The sequence below is a fragment of the Lagopus muta genome, chromosome 7 (genome assembly GCF_023343835.1).
Source record: "Lagopus muta isolate bLagMut1 chromosome 7, bLagMut1 primary, whole genome shotgun sequence".
NCBI lineage: Eukaryota > Metazoa > Chordata > Aves > Galliformes > Phasianidae > Lagopus > Lagopus muta.
The window spans coordinates 42,996,328-43,011,903 of record NC_064439.1 but is presented as its reverse complement, the minus strand read 5'-3'; the positions used below and the strand labels follow the sequence as shown (position 1 = coordinate 43,011,903).

The following is a 15,576-nucleotide window of genomic DNA, read 5'->3' as shown; positions in this document are numbered from 1 at the left end:
TGCCATGCACTGAGTTCAGAATTCCATTTACAGGTCCAACCTATACAGGGATCATTGAACTACCATTCAAAGCTACGAAAGCTGTCTGAACTACGCCTGCTTAGTACCAAAGGTTTGGTGTTGCAGATTGATAACTTACGGGGTGGAACAGATGGACTCTGGCTCGCTTTCTTCAGCAGCACTGGTATAGAACTGGAGCAGCTCATCTTTCATGGAAAGCTCATGCCGTAACTGAGAAACCTGCACAAAGAAATAGCTTGCAGATCAATACCTTGCTTTTTTAGACACACTGTCAAGTAAATTCACAATCAATTAGTTATTCATCCTCCAAGCACCACCTTCAGACTAAATCAAGTGGCCTAAAATGGAACATACTGGAAACCATTCCTTTATTTACAGGAAAGAAAGGACATCCTTAGAATAGCTTTTCTTTTTTTTTTTTTTTTTTTTTTTTTTAATATACAAAAATGCAGCTAATAAGGAAGGGAAGATGAGCAATCCTGAATCACTAATGCATTAGTTCAGATCCACATTCAAATAAATAAATTTACTGAAATGAAACAGCAAGAAATGAATGTGACACAATCAAACCAAGCAACGCTACTTTCCACTTTACGTAATGACTGTCACCATCTGGATCAGATATAGACCTTGCAGACTGTGGATAAAACTGTTACAGTGCTTATGCAGCAAGGTTCTTTTGGGACTCAGTTGCCTATTGAGTTGCACAACAACACAAAGTGGCAGGCACCCTTCTGTGGTGGCTTCCACCCAGTTTCTGGGTGTAATTTGGGTCGCTGGTGACTCCAAAACATAAGCATAGCAGAACAGTATGAGGCAGTCTCATCCATGAAATTAAAATGAACAAAATTTAATTAAGTGGTTATTATTTCCTGTAATTCCACAAAATTAACCTTGGTTAATTCATATTTTGATTTGGTTTAAAGGCTCAGTTATACAGGAGCACTTTTGCAACTGTAAAGTTGCATTTTAAGACTCTGGTGTTAAGAGCTTCTTTCTTTTTCCCTTGCACAGGTATAAATAACACAAATGATCAGAAAGATGTCTCCTCCCTCTTTCCTTGCAAGAAAGCAAGGAAAAGGTCCTCAGTTTCCACTCTGCAGTGCACCAATTGCAAAGCACACTTGTTTTCACTGGACTTCTATTTTTTGTATCGTAGACAGATTAATACTTTCAGTTATTAGTAGCAAAAAAAAAAAAAAAAAAGTTTGTCAATAAAATAGATTTATGCTGCATTATTGTGAACAAAAAGCTGAAACAATGTAATAAAGCACTTAAACCATGCAGGAATTTAAGCTAACATAATCATCTACTTGACAAAGGCTAGTCTGCAGAATTACACTCCATGAAAGTCACCAAAGTCCTCTTGAGACATGGCTTCTAAAAGGAGCTGCGCATTTCTAAAAACACAAAACCACATTTCAGCCATGAAACAAATTCAGCGTATTCATCTGGGGAGATTCATTTTCCTCCATTTCAGGGACAGTTAAAAGGCATTCTAAAGTAACGAATCTACCTCCTTCCAGCTCAGCCTCTTCAAGTAGCAAGGAATTAGATATTTTCAGTGGGTGGGCACTAGTTCATCTCTAGCTTTTTCTATACTCTTCCTGTATGAATCAAATCAACTGAACCCACTAATTTTGCTGCTATTTTCAAGCATTCCAGTTCTTCAAAAGAAGGCTAACAGCCAGAGAAAGTAACCTGTTAAAGGAGCAGGAGAAGAAGCAATGGGCACATCAGAACATCAGAACATCAGAAGCATTTCTTTACACTGTGGGAGGCAGAGCACTAGCACAGGCTGCCCACTTTGCTGCTGGAGCCTCCCTCCTGGGCACCCTGGTTACTGGTGCCATGACATAACACCAATAAAACCTAACTTCACACATCACTGTCTCTGTCTTACGAATACATACCTCTCAAACAAATCATTTTAAGTAGTTTCCATGGAATTTTAAAAGCTCCTATTCAATTCTCTTTTCCCTTGTTTGTAGAGACAGTTGTCTTAGTTACCGTTTTGTTCATATATACAAAATTCAGCATTAATAGGAGATGTGGAATTACTAAAAGAAGATTTTTAACAAACAAATGCCATCAGTTTAAAGCACGAGCTCTCCCTCAAAAGCATCAATTTCTGAAGGAGTCGGAATGACAGTGTCAAAGATGGATGCTGATAAAACATATGGCCAAATATATCAAGCAAGCTGGTAAGAAGCTTATTTTTGGTTCTCCTTTTCCTAATGCTGCTCCTGAGTCCCTCTAAATAAAGTTAGTCCTGTCAGAGGAAGCCATTCCCTGATCCCACCTTCTTCAATCAAATCCTCCATTCTGGACACATGGGGTATGAATGCCCTTCCCTACCTCACCCAGTAAAAGCCTATCAACCAACACACGAATAAATGTCTGCCATATTACCGGACTTGGACAAAATGAGATGACAGTGTGGGACAGAAGAGAATTCACTTTCCTCACCGTAAAGCATGGGCCACACTCAAAGATTCTAATTCCCTGTGGCACCCTCCACCACCATCATACATCCAGAATTTCTCCTTCCACACTTCATTCATCAGCATATTTTGGATATAACTCAACACCATATTTTCCTAACATTGTATTAACAGACACTTTAAAAACTTTTAATCCACTCTGTTTCGCTGTTCTACTGCTTGTCCTACAACTGTGGAATTTTGCTCCCTGTTGCTCATGGCTACACATGAGCAAGATTCACAACTAAGATCACTGTTCCTGGACACAAGAAACATTTGCCTCTAGCACAGATAGTCAGTAAGACAGTAGAATTTAAACAGTGACAATGAATTATAGATAAAACTTTTTTAAAGCATCCTGTATGGTTCCAATAAAGATTCATCCACTATCTGCCAGTACACAGAACATTCAACTCCTATGGTAAGAAACATCAACTGTATAAACATTTCCTTAGAAATACAACAATATGTGCAAGAGCCAAGCCATTACTTCAAACAACCAAAGTTTTCAGTTATGTTTCTATAGATCAGACTAATTAAGAAGTGCATGCACTCTGACATTAAATTTTAAACATGTTCAAAAATCTAAGGCAAGTGCAGTCAAAAAATCAAAGTTATGTACTGCAGCAGGCCAACAATATATGTTTCAACAGATCCTACCATAATTCCTGAAAAGAGAAACAGCAAAATGACAAGAAGCTGTAAGATCTTCCCCATGTAGACAAGGTAGCAAGTTCCACCTTTTGCTTCCCAAAAAAACCCAACATTTATAAACACTGATAAGTTCATATAAAGTGCACTGAATATAATGACCAATCACTGAAATACAACCTGACCTATTTATCTCCAAACTGGCCCAGTTTGAAGCTTGGAAAATGCAGAATGCACATCATTTCAGAGAGTGTGCACTGTTGAAATCTCCACAAATAAAAAGACCAGTCATACTCCATTTGAGAAGGGAAGCACTGGCAGAACTCAAACACTGTGGCCTTAATGTCAAAATTCAGTATAAATGGAAAATTGCTCATCAAAAAGGAATTAAACGTTCACTGGAGAGGAAAACAGAGGAATGAGAAAGATTCAGGAGTGACACAAGTAAAAGAGCGAGCTGCACACAAAGGAAATGAGATTAGTGAGGGGAATTACATATAAGGCATAGAGGAGAACAAGGACAAAATCAATAGAAGAAAACAGTGGATAAAGTGACTCAAAACCGAAAGAGCAGCTGAATTTAGAGGAAAATAAAATATGTGGCAAAATAAGTTTCAGAGTCCTGGGTGCTTTCTTCCCCCAGCCATCTCATTTGACCCAGTGGGTCAAGTATTTTTCTGGTCTAAAAGTGTACTTGCTATAATAATGGCTGACTGAACTGCTATAATACAGGTTGACCAGCTACAGATAGGATGCATGGGAAAATGAAGTAGGGACAAGGGAAAGACTAAAAAAAATATCTTCCCATCACTGCAGACACATCAGTCAGATAAAAAGAAAAAACATACCTCCTCTCTTATGTGTTCTACTTGCTCCTCAAGGAACTCATTTCTTTCTGTCAGTGATTTGTTCTTCTTTAAAAGTGACTGGCCAATCCGAGCAGCTAATTCTAAGTCCCGTTCTTTCTGTGAAGCATTAGGAAAAGAAAGCAAATATATTTTTGTTTTTGTTCTCTGAAGGAACAGAAGGAAGAAACAACTATTTAAGGCAGTAAAGAGCCTTTTTCACTTCTGTAAAGTTGTTTTTTTTTGGTTTTTTTTTGCTAACTTTCTTTTTCTATTACAGAACACCAACATTATTCAGAAAAGACTGACACATACAGTATTGAACCATACACTGAAAGCACAGCTTTGAGGTCTAATGTCAGGCAACGCAAGTTAAACCAGATTTGGTTTTCTACTATGGCTCTGAGAGACTACTGACAGAAACATTCCACCACCTTGTCCCACATTTGCCCAAAATGGTTATTCTCATTCCATGTTTGCCCACTCATTACACATCTCTACAAAGGAACTGGAAATAATCCACCTGGACTCTACCAATACAAATACCATACAAATGTAGCAATACAAATTAGAGACCTATCGTGTTGATGACATGTACCTATACACTGGCTTGTAATCTGCCTAGAACAAGATGATAAATAACAGAAACTTGCATAGAAATGTTCATTGAGCATTTTCACTGATGATTTACTATAACTCTAAAGTAGCAGGAAAATAGAATACTGGTCGACTCACCACTTACCTTTATTTCAACACTGTTTGAGGAACAGCTTTTTCCATTTCAGATATCTACTGAAAATACTACCTGAGGCTTAATTATTTCATCTGACAGGTATACAGATTACACGACTAAAACCCACCCTGTGACATGCATACATTCATGACAAAGTCTACAAAACCTAAAGCTGCTGTTGATGAGGACAGCTGACATGAAGTGAATGAATTTGAATGAAGAGGCTTTCATAGCACAGAAAAGGAAGTTTCATAATAATAGAAAAGATGGGTTATTGATCACTGCTGTATCAACAAATAGCATTTTTCAAATGATTTTTGAAGGTCAGTCTTCTATGTGCATTAAATTCACTGGTATTATCTAGTCTTAACAGATATCCAGATAGACCTGGTGTCACTCCCTTTTTGCTCACTTCCAAGGACAACAGACACAGGTTTTCAGAATGCCTACATGCCCATATTGTTTTGATATCTTTTCTTTCCTGCCTGTCCCTCACTAAAATGCTGCACCTCCCACCCTGCCAACTTCATGATAAATTCTTTTGAAGCTTGCCAATAAGAACAGGAAGACAGGGGAAGCTCTGGGGCTTGGTTTTCTCTTGTTTATGTCATGGCAGCAGAAAGAGTTAAACCTTAGCTTCTGCCAACAAGTGCAGTCTCTTCTGATGATGATGACCATCTACAGAATAGGGAAAGGAGCTGCAAGTGTATACATCTGCCTAGAAAAGTGGTTAAAAAAGAAACAATCATCAACTAACACAAAAATCTCACTGAAAATACTTTCTTTTAATTTAAGGTTCAACTGTTGCATGTTCCTTCATATTCCCTTTGCTATTATCCAGACAGAAAAGTAAATTAAATGCTTCATAACGTTGGCTCAGCAAGTTTCCATGAGTTCCCTAGCATTGTTCCCATGAGTGTAACTTCTAGATCTATAGACTGTGTGGACTCCAGGGAGGAAACAATTTGGCAAAGGGCCGCATCACTGCTGGAAAAAGCCATGTAAACAAATGCAAGTAAATCCAAGGCAAATAAGAAGAAAGGAGCAGGACGCAGAAAGGTTACAGACTGTTAACAGACTGTTAACTTCTGTTACTTCTACTAACAGAAGTTACTAGAATATTCCTGAACAAGGATTTTCGAAAAAGCATCTGTTTTAACTGAAACTGTACTGAGATCAGAGTTATCAAATGCAGGTGGGAAATGGGAGCATTCCTGTGCCTGTCCCCTTGCAGAACTGGAAGAACAGACCACAGACAGACCCCATTTTTGACACGGCAATTGCAATAAGTAAGCAAATTATGCCCAGACATATTTCAACAATTCCAACCATTCTCATCCAAATAAATCTCCCTAAATGTTATTTGGAAAGTTATCATTCAAGTTTACTACAGAAAAACATGCAATTCCAGTCAAACAAATTATCATGGTACTCTTGAACATAAGCATCCCTGTGGCTCAACAATTGCTTTTTGCCATTCTCTGAGTACCAAGGATTACAGTCATGATGACATATATAGAAGTGGTAGAACACCAAAACCAACCATAAGGCTACAAAGAAAAGACTTTGAGATGAATGGAGCATTACAAATTAAAAAAAAAAAAATGGTCTGTGCATTCCTCTGGAAAGACACTATGTGAGATAGTAATTATGAACACAGTTGTAATTGTGAATTTATTTTTGTAGTAATAATCCAGCAATACCAATAGTACTGGCTTTACTTGTACTCCTCTCATTCATTGAGCAAATATTTGGCCAAGAATAAGATAAATGGTCTAATTTGAAAAATAAGCACAAGTAATGAATCCATATGACTGATGTAAACAAATGGCCCTTACTTAAAAAGATTATTTACCTTACCCATTAGGAAGCAATGAGATGAGGTTTACATACACTCAGGGCACTTATTCCACCCTGTCTGAAAAACATCTACCAGCAGTCACTATTAGTACCATATAATTTCTGTACTATTTTCTCATACTGTGTATAGGTCTTCCATGAGATGCAGTACTTGCCTCTTCAAGCAGACGTGTAACAGCATCTATGTCATTGTATGTCTTAGTCATCTGGCCCACTCTTTCAGCACATAGAACTGTAAGAAAATAAGGTAAAATGTTAACAATATTGGCAACACCACTTGGAGAAAAATACATCCTTTAAAGAATATGCATTTACATAAGTTTACAGCTGAAAACTACTTATTTCATCTTTCAGGTTAGTGTATCAAAACATAAAATAATACAATATCAAAGCTCCAAGTTAAACTGAGAACACTGGTGTTTCTCTTTTGTAATGGGAATCTGTTTGTTCTGTGGCAGAGTAAGTCACTAAAATGTTAAAAATTTCTTCTCCAAAGAGGAATGCCTGAAGTTTTTGGGGAAAAAAAACCAAAAAACCAACAAATCAAGGAAGAAGTGAATACATGTTCTTAGACACAAGAATAGGATTCTGTCGTGTCAGCTAGTCACTGCATTGTATGCAGTAGAATTGTTCCGTGAATAAGCAACTCCAATAACTTTAGTAACATTGTTCACCATAAATACTACATCATATTAAATTGAAAAGATCTAAGCAGTATGGTATGAGACAGCAAAGCCATCACAAAATGCATGCAAAATAATAGCCCATTTTTATAACACTCGGACTACAACACCACGGCCACAGTAAAAATGTCTACTAAAACTGGGTGTTGGTGATCAAATGCGAAGGTGGAACTGGGAGCTTTGTTAGTTTGAAGGATGTATGTCAAAGTAAGTAATTGTTTAGGAACCTGCACAAAATTATACAGAGATCTTTCTAAAAAATACATAAATAACCCCAAGAATCAATTGCCCTTCCTGCTCCATTCTTACACATATATATTTTTCATTTTCAGCTGCTCAAACCTTGTACTTCTGAAAAAACCCAAACCAGATTGTTTATCAAAGTTGAGCTGATTGTATTGACTATTGGCTAGCAGACTGCTGTAATGCCAATTGTTCTTCAGGGGATTTACCCTTGGCAATGTCAGTTAAAGCTCAGCCTGATAGACTGGCTAATGCCACTTCAGCATGCATCAAGGGGGGTTGGGAGAAACAAAAACAAGGCCTAATAAGATTAAAAATAAAGTGCACTGGGTGCAGCAGTAAGGACATAATGCTGCCCAATTACAAGTATATAGGATACCTGCACATAAATATGCAGTCTGTCAGCACTAAGGCACATCAATAACATATCAAGTATAGCAGTACTTTGATATCTGTTGAAACATTTTGTTTTGTTTTTCCATACTTAAACATTAGAATAATGATTGAGCTAGAGCAAGAATCACATTTTATTTTCCTGTTTCTCAAGCTCTGATTTTGAGGAACAAATCCTGAAAACATTTCAGTGATGTGAGTACACATCAGTGCCAGGGAATTCCACAAAACATCATTCGAGTATACGCAAAAAATAACTGCATTTATCCAAATAACTATGCCTGAAAGTGGAAAGGGGATGAAGGTCCACTTCAAAGTAGTAACTTGACCAAAATTACACAGCATAATAAAGAATCACCATAGTATTGTACGATAACAGGGCATCTGTAAGCTAAAAGCTCTACGATCTGCTTCTGACTAAACAGGATTGCCACAGGAAAATAACCTGTAGTATCTTGAGGAGAACATCAACTGTATTAACCAAAGGAGGTAGGAAGTTTCCCATAGAAACTACTTAAGAAAACAGAGGGGCTTACAAAAGATAATGCACAATAAAACATCATTTTTGTGGTGATGCAAATCAATAGACAAGTTCAAAGGTCGTGCAGTAACACCTATCAGAAGCCTTGACATCAAGGGTTTGTTTTCCAAAACAATGGCACAGTAAGTAGTTCCCTTGGTTACTGCATTCCCTTACTGCCATAAAATTACATTTGAGATATAAATACTGACAGTCACCACCAATTGTGACCATGCCAACTCCACGCAGTTCTATTTCAGGTGTACATGTACCCTAGCTGATAGAAGCACGGTGCTGCCACAGACAGAATAAGGTCACTTGGGTAGCGAAAGAGAAATCAAGGTTGGTACCATGCAGTAGTTGTTCACGTAGCTATTCCTTCTGATCTTACCACTTAATCTTTATCTGACTGCCTTGATAACCTGCTGCTATTAAACAGCCATTTCAGTACATGGAACACTAGAATGAGTTGCACACACATACAAACTTTTATGTATAATTAACATTTCTGAGCTTCAAGGGAAAGGCGACCTTGCCAACAAGCAGATATAAGATAAAAGTTAATTTTCTTTCCAGTTTCTGCTGACAAACCAGAGAAACTGTCACAACAGCCGAGTTACAGGTAGAGCAGTAGCAATCTGGTCACCAGCAGTTGTGTTTCAGAGCTAACACTGACCTTCTGTTTGTCACAGTTAACACAGAGGTCTTCACAAACTACTCTGACAATGTGAAACGGTTTCAAAGCCAAAATGATACATTATTCATCCTTCTCAGTATCCAAGTGGAAACAAACTTCAAAAGATTGCATACAATAAAACCCTCTGTCAGCTGCATCCTACAGTCACACAAGGTGCAACCCAGCAGAAACAGCACAGACTGACACTAAGGGAGAGGAAAGCATTGCTTTTGGAGAGAGGGCAAGCTTAAAAACAAGTACAGTTCTCCCCCCCCCCTCTGAAACACAGGCAGCAGGGGAAGAAAAGGTAGAAAGAACAGAGAGAAAGCAATTCAGCAGCAGCATTTGAAAAATTCAGAACTGTTTAAGTATGTAGTCAATCTTTCCAAGTTAACATTAGGTCAACTGCTAGAGCAGTGATTTTGATTTCCTTAGTAGTCAAAAAAATCTACCAAGTGAAAAAGATGCATTATTTTGAGCTCTGATGAGTGAAAAACAGAGGAAAAAAACACCCTAGGCTTCTAGCCTGCTTTGCTTTCTGATAAATACGAGAGCCTCATAACACAACTGTAGATAAAACAAGAGCATATGAAGGACAATGCTCTGTAATGCAAAACCAGCAGTGCCAATTCACTGACCTCTTTTTGCTCATTTGCAACCTAGTATTATTTTTGCCTGAGGACGATCGGGACTGTAGTATCTAAATGCATGCATGCATACATCCAAGTCCAATGTACTTTCCACCTCACTGTTTATGGAGAAAGCCATTAGGCAATAAAGACAGAACACTAAAATAAAAAAATAATAATAATCCTTAGAAAGTAGAGCACAGAATTTCACAAGCACTCATTTTTCTTGAGCTTTGAAATTACTGTCATAGATAGAAAACGAAACAAAGACCAAAGAATGCTTCTATCATATTATTTTCAAGACTGCATTAAATGCACAAAACAAACAGATCTGGTAGCAGAGCTATGGTTGTTTTTTTTTTGTTTGTTTCTTTTTTTTTTTTTTTTTTTTTTTTAAAGTCAAGCACATAAATGGATCGATCAAGATCTTCCTCTGACCTAAAGTACCTAGCACCATCTTCATTCTCTCTTAAGGCTTGTAGATTTACAGTTATCCACACTGTGATGCTTCTCAATTGGATTACGATTGAGAAGATGTACTTTGCATTTGTTTCTCATTACTCATTTAATACAGCATCTGACTAGAAGCATCCTTTGGGCTCTGAGTTCTGCACTGCCTAAAGCACCAACCAAGCTGAAGGTGCCCAGAAAAGAAAGTACATGCCTGCCTGGACTGCGCCCTGAAAGCCACAGAGCCATGCATCACGCTGATTAAAAGAAAAGTCTGTTTCCAGGAGCAGGAAAGAGCCAGGGAGTGGAAGGGGAGCAACAGCATTACTATTGGGAACTGCTGCACTGAGCCACCTTCTCCAAACAGTGGGTGCAGGTGGAAAAACAACACCAGAGCTAGCAGTCGTAGGTGACATCAGCCCCGGCTGTACTAGCTGACCAGAACCAGCACTTCCTCCCTGTGACACATCCCACCCTAATCCTTCTGTTGAACTAAGAGAGCAACCAAGGCTGAAGAGGGAAGCTCAGCTCTCATTGCTCCTTTTCCTATTCACTTCTCATCACTGTCAGAATGCAGATAAGACGATAAAGTTCCACTTTTAGGGAAGGTAATACTGACCTGTATAGAAACACAGTCTGGCAGACATTCCGTGGCAGGCTCAGACTCCTCAGCTCACACTGGTTTAGTTTCCGCATTCTGTGCATAAAGGAATTACCCAAACTCACATTCACAGTCCCAGAGCCACTAGATGTTACTCTCTGGCACACGTTACCCGTAAGCACTACCTCGATCAAGTGAGGGGCATGGGGCCATCCTGGAATGGTGTCACAGCATATGTATTTCCTTTCAAATGAACTCAGAAATAAAATATTCCACCAGTTCTGCTATCATTCAAGCTAGAGAGGTTTAACTTCTCCCCTGCTAAAGAGAAGTCTCTAGCAGCCCTGGCTAAATCAAAGCAGAGGCTTCTGGCCACTGAGGTCTGACACATCCCAGATGGGCCTCAGGAACATACACCTGAGCAGCTTAACATCTTAAGAGACTTTTGTCACAGGAGCTTGGAAAACGTGCTTGGAAAACAAGGCAGGACTTGCCAGGACCCCTAATTCACACACAGCACGCTGCAGGCCTGTGGCCATGCCCTTCCTCTCCCGAGGCAGGAGCGCGGCCTTCTGCAGGAGGCAGGTGCACTCAGGGCAGATGGGAGGTCACTGTGCAGCCCTGGTAGACAGCCGCTGCCCCACAGCTCACAGTCACACTGTGGGCAAGGAGTTTGAAGGGACGCTGTTGTGAACAATACAGGCTCGTTCAGCAACTACACAACAACGTGACAAACAGCACCATCAGTAGGCAACACCAACAGATTTCCACCCCCAATAAGAATATCATATAGGTGTTCCATCTATTAATACAAACACAGATCAAGTGTGGTACCTTGGCAAGTACTGCCACAAAGCAAAACTAAGGAAACTGCCCCAACATTTGGGCCCCATGACTTACTGTAACCTTAATGCCTATCATTTACTGATAGAATCCATCACAGCTCTTCTGTGAACTTCTATTTTTCCCCCTAATAGGATTTTTCATCTACTATTCATTGAATTATTGTCCTGACATTCTCCTTCATTCACTTCTTGTCAAGAAATATCTGGACTACAGCCATTACAACTAGTAAATGAGAAAATGTGCATAGGGCTTAAACCAGAATCTGGATTCGAAACCTTTTCAAAATCTTAAAACAAAGTCACAAGGCTGTATTAAAAGCCATGTATTGTCAGCTGCTAGTATTTAAAGATTCAGACCCTTTTATGAGCTCAATTCTAGTGAACATCTTTGTAAGAAAATGCACAATTCACACTTTCTGTAATTAAGACCCGTGGTGTGCCTGAAGTTGAGATTTTAGAAGTGATCATAAGTTTTTAAAATTAAACTTGGGTAGATAGAGGGGTTTTAATCTAATTAGTAAACTGAAATGATAATGACGGGTACCATCACAGGTCTTGAACAAGGAATATAGCCTTTTCCTGTCCTACTTGCAAAAGAAAGATTCACAACACAACCCAGTCTCATCCCAGAATTAGCTGACCCAGCAGCGAATGAACCAAGAAGGGTGGAAAGGTTTTATTTTAAACCAACAAAAACTGAACAGATGCTATCAACAACTACCCCTTTTCTGCAGTCAGCTCAAAAACTATGAAATGTAGAGCAAACATTACTGTTGAACAAACTACAACTCAAAAGCAACATCCTGACTCTCGGACTGTTCTGCCTGGACCTATATGAAGGTGCCTCCCACACTTATCAGGAGCACTGATTCTGTAATGCTACCCAATGTAACACTAATTCTGTGACAGAGGTTTAAAAACAGGACTGAAAAGTTCTAAATGCTGTGAAAGGAAAAAAACACTATGTCAAAAAGACCAGGGATAGAACAACCAAGTAGTGAGATCTCTTCAGGGGATAGGCTGAACAGTTGAGTCTTAAATGCACAATTTTTACCTCCTTCTTCCCATGAGAACATTAAGAAACTTGGAGTAAACAGAAAAACTGTAAATCATTAGTGAAATGTTCTTCAGTTTTCTCTTATACTAGGCTTACAGATTCTCTTCTCTTCAGCAGGGAAAGGATACAAGCTAGTGTTTCTATGTGCTTTACTTAAAGATGAATTGGCTCACCCCCAACAAAAACACTCAATCATTAAAAAGTCTGCCATGTGAAAAAATACCTAGAAGTATCAGACATCATTTTTGTGCATGTACATCACTACTACATTAAGCATGTAGGTGATCTGAACATACAGGTGGAAGAGAGAGGCACCTTTAAAAGGCATTTCAGATACATACTAAGCTTCTGAGTGGTAGGCACTGAAGAGACACAGAACTAAATTTATCCCAGATAGAACTCAATGTTCCTTTTTCACTTGAAATCAGCAAGAACAGGCTCAGAATGTACTTAGATCTCCATGAAAGGTAAAATAAGCAGGAAGAACACCATTACATGTGTTTCAGAAGCCATTTCATCAACAAAAAAATAAGAATCAAATTTGAAACAAAGTATTTCTGCCTAAGCAGACAACAGATTCCTCTCCATCCCAAACCCAGATTTAAAAGCTGCTCTTTCACCAGTATTCTCTCAAGCACCCTTCTATTACGCACAGATAGACAAGTTGTCTTAAATTCCTTCACAGACACAACAAGGAACACAGATAGTTTATGACTGAAATCCAGGTGCAGTACTCCATGCTGAGGAATTCTTTAGAGGCAAGTCCTGTGTAACAGGTTCAATGACAGTGTTACGTCCACACACGAGCTTTGGACTACGCTTCCCATGAGGTCAATCTTTCAAAGTATCTTTATATCAGCTGTAGGATAGCAGTCTTGGAAGTATCAGTCCTCTACTGCAAAAATCGTTATTTTAGAGTAAAATTCACAGCATGTGAAATAACATGCGTGGTAGATTCAGCTTTCAGTGCCCAATGCCGTTAAAAAAATGGTTAGAGAGGCTGGGAGCAGCCCCCGAATGGGAAGGTACATGCTCCACACAGTGGGTGAGCAAGAGAATATCCAACAGAATCACAGAATGGCCAGGGTTGGAAGGGACCTCAAGGATCATGAACCTCCAACCCCCTGCCACATGCAGGGCCACCAATCTTCCATTTAATACCAGACCAGGCTGTCCAGGGCCCATCCAACCTGGCCTTGAACACCTCCAGGGATGGGGCATCCACAACCTCTCTGGGCAGCTGTTCCAGCACCTCACCATCTCATAGTAAAGAACTTCCCCTGACATTCAACCTAAATCTCCCCTCCCTCAACTTACAGCCATTTCCCCTCATTCTGCTGCTATCTACCCTTTCAAAGAGCCTCCTGTTTGTAGGCTTCCTTTAGGTACTGAAAGGCTGCACTGAGGTCACCCCGCAGCCTTCTTTTCTCCAGGCTGAACAAGCCCAGCTCCCTCAGCCTGTTTTCGTAGGGGAGGTGCTCCAGTCCCCTGATCATCTTCGTGGCCTCCCTCTGGACCCTCTCCAACAGCTCCCCATCTTTCTTGTACTGGGGGACAGTACAAGACCTGGACACAGTACTGCAGATGGGTCCCATAAGAGCAGAGTAGAGGGGGACAATCACCTCCCTGTCCCTGCTGACCACCTCTCTTCTGATGGAGCCTACGCACTCTCACCCCAACAGGCCAGCTGTCAGCAATTCTACAAATAGCTATTATTTCCACAATGTTTGAGAAGATTTGGGGCCATTTGTTTTGTCAAAAGGTAAAGCCACATGGCCCAAAGCTTGGATTATTTCTGTCTACATGCTTTCAAGTGCATGGATAAGCACAAGACTGTTACCCAGTTCTTTTGCTCGTTTTTTAGAAGTCCCTGCTGGGAATGACAAACTGACAGACTCACAATACATGTACAAGCTGCATAGAGAAAAAAAAATGCACTACATTTCTAAAGAAAGGTAATTTCTCTAATCCAGTTTTATTATGTAAAAACCTATTGCATAGCCTACATCTGTTGGTCATGCATGTATTCTTTAACAAATATACCCAAGTTAAGATTCATTCTACCCCCACACAACCATTTTATTACTCTTTCACCTGAAGGCAGTGGGTACACATTAAAAAGGATCGAAAAATGGAGTAGGTTTAAATCCACTCACACTTCTCAAGTCTTTTGCAGACTGCCATGCATTACTAACATAAAGATTAAAAAAAAAAAAAAAAAAAGGTAGAAAGTACCTTCTTCCAAGATCTCAAGGTTCTGCCTGTTAAATGCGCTCTCGCTCTGATTTTCCTCCTTGTACTCATATTCAAAGCTTTCCTCTTCGTTTCTTGACATTGCTGAAGCTGTCCCAGATAGATGCAGCGCAGCGCCTCAGTCTGAGAGGCGACAGGATGTCATTCCCCCCACAGAGGTACCCCTGGGGAGAGCAGTAGCAGGGCTCCACAGAGCAGAGTACCATCTTTCTTCACTCACATGCTCAGCCAGGGAGCTCCCGAGTGACTGCGTGTGCCCTCAGCACAGCAGCTTTGCCTGGTACAGACAGGGTGGAGGAGTGACGAGACCATCTGTCTAATAATTACCGTGAGACTGAGGTTGTTCCTCATACCAGCCCAGAGGGCGGGCAGTTTGTACTCAGGGGTGCTGTCAGTGTGCTTCAGACACAGCAATGAACACGCTGACAGCCCCTCCCCAATAGGCCTGGCACTGCCATCTCCTCAGCCCTGGCCCTTTCAGGCAGTGGTGGCCTTCTACCCACACCACAGCCTCAGGCTATCAAGTATCTTTGCTTTCCACAGTCATCTTGACTGCATGTTATGGGAAATGAAACACCTCAAGCCCACGTACACCACCCCCAGTGCATCTCTAAGGGCGCGCGTGTCTCTCCT

At 40.1% G+C, this 15,576-nt stretch overlaps 1 protein-coding gene across 9 annotated transcripts in view; it reads right to left on the bottom strand.

Moving 5' to 3' along the window:
* The window catches only part of TRAK1 (trafficking kinesin protein 1), a 489,038-nt gene that overhangs the window by 30,089 nt on the left and 443,373 nt on the right, over nt 1-15,576 (bottom strand). For all 9 annotated transcript variants that reach the window (XM_048951221.1, XM_048951222.1, XM_048951223.1 and 6 more), the window contains 3 exons: nt 6,745-6,825; nt 4,004-4,116; nt 140-240 (listed from right to left, as the gene is read on the bottom strand). In XM_048951221.1, the coding sequence (XP_048807178.1) occupies nt 140-240; nt 4,004-4,116; nt 6,745-6,799 (269 nt within the window). In that variant the 5' untranslated portion in view covers nt 6,800-6,825. The remainder of the gene's footprint in view (nt 1-139; nt 241-4,003; nt 4,117-6,744; nt 6,826-15,576) is intronic.